Source organism: Biomphalaria glabrata, chromosome 13, assembly GCF_947242115.1.
Source record: "Biomphalaria glabrata chromosome 13, xgBioGlab47.1, whole genome shotgun sequence".
NCBI classification, from domain to species: Eukaryota; Metazoa; Mollusca; class Gastropoda; family Planorbidae; genus Biomphalaria; species Biomphalaria glabrata.
The window spans coordinates 28,424,569-28,430,791 of NC_074723.1; the positions used below are offsets into that span (position 1 = coordinate 28,424,569).

Consider the following 6,223-nt stretch of genomic DNA (forward strand, 5'->3'; position numbering starts at 1 on the left):
GGCCTACTACTGTATAACAAAAGGAATTCTCTCCTACTTGTAGGCCTACTACTGTATAACAAAAGGAATTCTCTCCTACTTGTAGGCCTACTACTGTATAACAAAAGGAATTCTCTCCTACTTGTAGGCCTACTACTGTATAACAAAAGGAATTCTCTCCTACTTGAATTACTGTATAACAAAAGGGATTCTCTCCTACTTGTATTACGGTTTAACAAAAGTAATTTTTTCCTAATTGTATTACGGTTTAACAAAAGTAATTCTTTCCTACTTGTATTACGGTTTAACAAAAGTAATTCTCACCTACATGTATAACGGTTTAACAAAAGTAATTCTCACCTACATATATAACGGTTTAACAAAAGTAATTCTCACCTACTTGTATAACGGTTTAACAAAAGTAATTTCTTACCTTTATTGTACTACTGTTTAACAAAAAGTAATTCTCACCTACTTGTACTACTGTTTAACAAAAAGTAAAACCAAAGTAAAGACAGATTTTATATAAAAAAAAATATAATGTCGGGTGTGTGGGATGACTTTGTGAGTTAACCCCCCCCCCCCCAGATGATACCGACCCTACGACGCTGCTGGTTTTAGGTTATTATATCTAGGCCTTCTATATGTACCTTTTTTTTAAATGTTATATGTCCTTTGTGAGATTTTCACAACTGGAGTCTCATATTCCACCGTATATAGGCCTACGTTTCTTCACCTTCCCACGTGCTCAGATGATAATGAAAAAGAAAAAAAAACACATACTTGAACGACTTGAAGTAAATCTAGTTTGTAAAACAGGATAATCATAAACTAGGGTTAACCAAGGAGGCTGAGAATAAAATTGATACAATATTAGTTATATTGACTTATGAAAGAACAAAACTCTGAAATGCTAGGTCCATGATAGTATAATTATAATACTTTTTGTGTTGAGCTTTCTATATGTCACTTTTCCTTTACCTAATTTAATTCGACAAACACAAACTTTTCAAAATTATTCTAAACTTCTTATTCATTATGACATAAATGATAAAGTTTGCCGCACTGCTTAGATAAGACGTAGTCTCTAAAAACATGGAATACATTGCTTTTGATGTACTGCTCTCGAATGGTAATGTAAACATGGCGTATGGAAAACGGATGATCTGTGTCACGCTGAAAACGAGGCAGACTGTTAATAGAGTAATGGTCGTTCGGCTGGAATGCGCAGATATTGATGACGTCAATTTTTGCCTTTTTATGCCAATGAGTTTCAGCTTTACGTATATGAGCGAAGATCCTGAGATGATAATCCCAAGAGAAACGTAAAACGCTAGCCACGTCGCAACCACATCCACTTCGACTTCAGTTTCGCTCAGAATGATTCTGTAGTAGCAAAAGCAGACATTGTAGTCGGGCAGATATTCATAGTGCAGCCGAAATTCAGAAATGATCATGATTGTAAAAGCCAGCCACAAAATGGACACCGAAAGAAGTAAAGCCCAAGCTCGTTTCGGACGAACTATTGATGCGAATTTCAATGGCAGAAAGACGGCAACGATGCGCTCTAGCGTGACAAGTACACATATGCAGGGGCTTACGTTGGCGCCAAATATTCCAAAAAAGTGCATAACTCTCATGAAATTTAAATAAAAGCTGGCTAACTGAGTGTGCTGACAATCGAATTCCAAAACTCCCCAAGAAATGCCAGGCTTCATGGGAAACTGTGACAGTATACCAACTACATCAACAGCTGTGGCCACTGTACAAATGTCTGCGATGGCCAGTCCGTAGAGAAGTACGTTCGACGGCTTATGCAAACCGTTTCTTTTCAAGACATAAAGGTTAATAGAATTACCCACAATTCCAAGCAAGCCTATGATTGGATTAACGATGACGCTAAGATACCAATGAAATGCAACTCTTGAATCCCACGTGACTATATTCTCACTACTTTCATTGGTCAAGGTCCAGTCTTTAAATTTTGTTGCCGTCATGTTGATTTCAGACATCCTTCCCATAGTATATACAATGCTTGTTTTTGTTGTGGTCATAGATCCTGGCGTAAAGTCAGTCAACTGAAAAAGACTGATAGAGCTTTAAAGTAACAATTTAGCAAACAATTTTCACAAACTAAGGCTAAAATTTGATTACATACGTTTAGTAAAGTGATAAGCTTCATATCCGAGAGGATCACGGACAGAGGCTTCGCTGGCTCGTGTCATTCGGTGTGATAAGCTAATAGTGTCCCGCTTACCCCAATCAACCCTAACCAATTTAGTATTATTATTATTATTATTATTACAAGTATAAACACTCAGAAGCTTGAGGAATGTGGTCAGCACCAATTGTACCTCCTGTCGACGCAACTGGCCAGGAGTTCGAATCTCACTGAAGAATCAGTGTCCACCAACCTCTTGTAGGTAAATGGCACTCAGAGGCGTAGTTAAAGGGCTGCAAGGTGGGCATGATGCTCCGTGCGCCACCTTCAGGGGGGGGCGGCGCTTCACGCCCCCATATTTCTATGTGATGTTCATGGAAAATGGGGGGGGGGGGGGCGCTAATAAAATGCCTTGCCCCGGAAGAACGTTTTGCTCACTACGCCTCTGTTGGCATTAGTTGGGCAAGTAAAAAGTATTGGGCGTTGTTTTGGTCACATCACGTCCTCGTTACGCCGTCTGCTAAATGGAAGCGGGATCTGAAAGATCTGAAATGCTTAACAGAAGCGGCCGCCCCCGTAAACGATTTAAAGACAAGCTCAGGCGTCACTGGCGTAGAGAACATCTAGCACGAATTACGATAGAGACAACTGGAGAACTCTTACAGTGGCCGCGAAAAACGCACTTGAGACTAGAAGTAGAGCTATACGCGAAAATAACGAGAGTAGAAATGAAATCGACCCCGGTAGACAATGGCTTTGTCTGCATCGGATGTGGTAAAATATGCAATTTACATTTAGATCTGCGTAGCAACGTGAAATACTGCACTCTTCTTTAGTCCTAATCTTCGATGATATTACAATTGCTAAGTAGCAAGCAGTAACAATGTTCAATTATGTGCTACATCTCACTGTTCCCTTTTCCCTGTCATTTTACCACACATCTGCTGATTGTAAGCCTACTGTATAGGCCACTGTACCAAAACTACTTTTACTTGCAACCTGTCTTTAAATATCCTTTATAATTACAAAGCTCACATTTTGTTTTTGTGAAAATCTTACCATGTCTTTAAATGTTTAGTTATTAAATACAACTTAACACAGAGGCATCGAGTCTGTCTCGGTAGACTGTAGGCGCATCCCATGATTTAATAAACAAAATTTAACAACTATCTTGCCGTCTCGTTTACCGTTTCATGATCGTCTTGTCTATTGAAATAGTAGCTAACTAGTAGTTAACTTAAGTGGATGTAATGGTTAATGAATGTTACGTGTCTTTAACACAAGGGCGGCAAACATTTTCTTGCAATTTTCATTCTAAACTCAAATAAAGTTTACATTTCAATTAGGCCTACCATGTAAAATTAGTGTTTTTCTAGTTGACGTGAATATTTTTGTATCCAAAAAACTTGTAACGGATACTTCATTATGTCCATCGATTATAAATACACACTGGAAGACAGAAAATAATAACAGAATGACAGAATATAACTTATTACTAGCTCTATAATTATAGTGTCAGCTACATTTGTTTATATAGATAACAGTCTGTGGTCTTTATTATAGAAAATCTTTCAAAGCCTAATTAACGATTTTCTAACTGGCAATGTTTGTAATTTGTAGTCTTGATGAAAAATCAACAATGCAAGTCTTTTATTTCTTTTAATTATGAGTTTATTATTGATCATGGATGCTTCGCATAGGCCTAGGTAGGCGCACAATAACATTCAGAGAAACCGTGATGAAGGGTTTATCAAATACATAAAACAAATGGATCTATATTAAGCCAAATATTTTTTTCTCTTAGATAATTTGAGTAGTGTGTTTGATGCAAGGCGTTATTTCTCATAATAATAATACGCCAATGAAATATAGCAATAGATAGAGCCCACGATATCATTCTTCAATATAAAAAAAAAAGGTGCATAAAAGCACACACAAAAAGTGTTAGCCTATTTTTGTTCTATCGACTATATGAACAGGAACGAGCACTGGATTACATCCGAGAACTTAGCTTGAACCCTGGCTTGAACCCTGGCTTGAACCAAGTCTGGTACGCAGTAAAAAAAAATATTTTTAACTTCTTCAAAACTGGAGAACGTCCGAGGTCCAAAATTCCTGCAGGAGTTCGAACTCTGGACCATCTTGAGGGCGGTTGGAAGTGCAAACCAAATGACCAGGCAGCCATGTGTTAGAAAGTGTTTGTGTAAACAGCTCGACCATTTTTCATCACCACAACTGCCAAGCTAAATGTTCTGTGCATGCATGAGTCAGACTTCAAGTTGCACAAGAACTTAAACTATATGCTTTGCAGAGTCAGACTTACAGTTGCACAAGAACTTAAACTATATGCTTGCAGAGTCAGACTTTAAGTTACACAAAAACTTTAAAACTAGGTTTACAATGGAATTGAAGGAACATGTAAGTCATAGGCTGTAAAAGTATTTTATTCGCGTTAAAAACAACAAAGAAATTCACAGATCTGAGAAGCTTTTAATATTATGAATAGGCCTACCATTATTCATGCAGAAGATGCTAACAAATTATTTTTCTGTCCTGCAAATGATTTCAACCTGCATGACTGGTCAAGTAACGTCACACCGTTCACATCAATACCTCGTTTCTTTGGTTACTGTACACAGGACACTACCTCAGTTTAGGAGCGAGCTTAGGCTATATTTTTTAACCAGAAGATATGGAGGGTTGAGTTTGGCTTCTGGGTAATATGCCCATGAGGGAAAATCACAAAGTGAAACATCTTCCTAATTTAGGTCTACTGGGCGAAGAACGCGACCTCAAAAAAAGATATGTCTTCCTCTTTCCTTACGTCTGGAAACTCAGAGACATTGAGCAAGATACTTTAGTAATACCTACACTCTACACTAAGATACTAGAATGACCGCTTCTATCGCATCTGAGAAAAGAAAAGCCCAGAAACCGGGTCTGTCCACTTTTAGACCAGCTATGAATGAAGAGTCAGAATAAAACACTTGTGAAATGAGAAGAGCATGGAATGAACATTGAATAATATCACGAGTTTGGTTTCTGTAATAAATATTTTAAAATATATTACTAATCAAAGAATAAAATGGTTGGCTAAAGTCAACGAAGAGATTGATTTATGAAATAAAAACTACACAATAATAGTTCCAATCTAGATCTAGTTAGGGCTAAACACCTGGATATACCTAGATCTGCTACATCATACGAAAACAGATCTTAATTAAAAATAAGTTTTGAAACTAAGCTTACAATGACTATGACAAAACCCATCAGCAAACCATAGACTGTACAAATAAGTTACAGTATCCTATACTACGCAGATAAAGCGACCTTTCACAAAAGTTCATAATTCACGCCAGCATAGGCTTACGTCGTAAACTCTTGCATAACATTTAGATATGATGTATCTTCTGAGAAAAACTGATCTTGCTGGAGGATCTGGTGGCTGAGTGGTGAAGCGTTGGCTTCTGAACCAAGCGGTATCGGGTTCGAATGTCGATTAAGACTTTGGATTTTGAATTTATGATTTTTAAATGAACCTGACATTAGCTGGGAACAGAAATACTTTTTTAAAAACCCATACAAAGTGAAGTGTACTATTGTATCAAATAGTTTGGATCAGTCATGTATTTAAATTTCTAATAGATCTAGGCCAACAATGTTGAATATGTAGCCTGCGATTAGAAATATTTTTACCAATTGTTTTTGTTTAGCAATATTTCATGCTTTTAGTTTTCTCAATACGCAATGATTATATCAATTATCAGGACCAGTTGGTTTGGGGTGGGGGGGGGGAGAGAGAAAGGGATATTCAAAGTAATCGCGTTTTAAAAGCATTTATAAAAAAAAAGGGGGGGGGCGACCTGAATTCGAACTTATGGCTCACTCCTCCTCAATCCAACACATTTTGCTAGTAAGGTACTTATGAAAAATAGAATATTGTATAATTATCTATAGTGTGATTCAAACTTACTTGACAGCGGCGAACTATAAAGAGGAATAATTCAGCTTATACCAACACTTAAGTCCAGTACTATTTCTTTCCCTTTTTCGAGATAACAAACAAAATAATTAATTATCGGT

The 6,223-nt window shown here is 37.2% G+C and overlaps 1 protein-coding gene across 1 annotated transcript; it reads right to left on the reverse strand.

Moving 5' to 3' along the window:
• Positions 1 to 618: 618 nt before the first annotated feature.
• LOC129922486 (olfactory receptor 867-like) lies at positions 619 to 3,355 on the reverse strand. The gene is made up of 2 exons (XM_056008849.1): positions 3,200 to 3,355; positions 619 to 2,057 (listed from the first exon to the last, which is right to left on the reverse strand). Exons 1-2 carry the CDS (start codon positions 3,200 to 3,202, stop codon positions 966 to 968), a joined length of 1,095 nt encoding a protein of 364 aa, XP_055864824.1. The 5' UTR covers positions 3,203 to 3,355; the 3' UTR covers positions 619 to 965.
• Between the last annotated feature and the right edge of the window lie 2,868 nt (positions 3,356 to 6,223).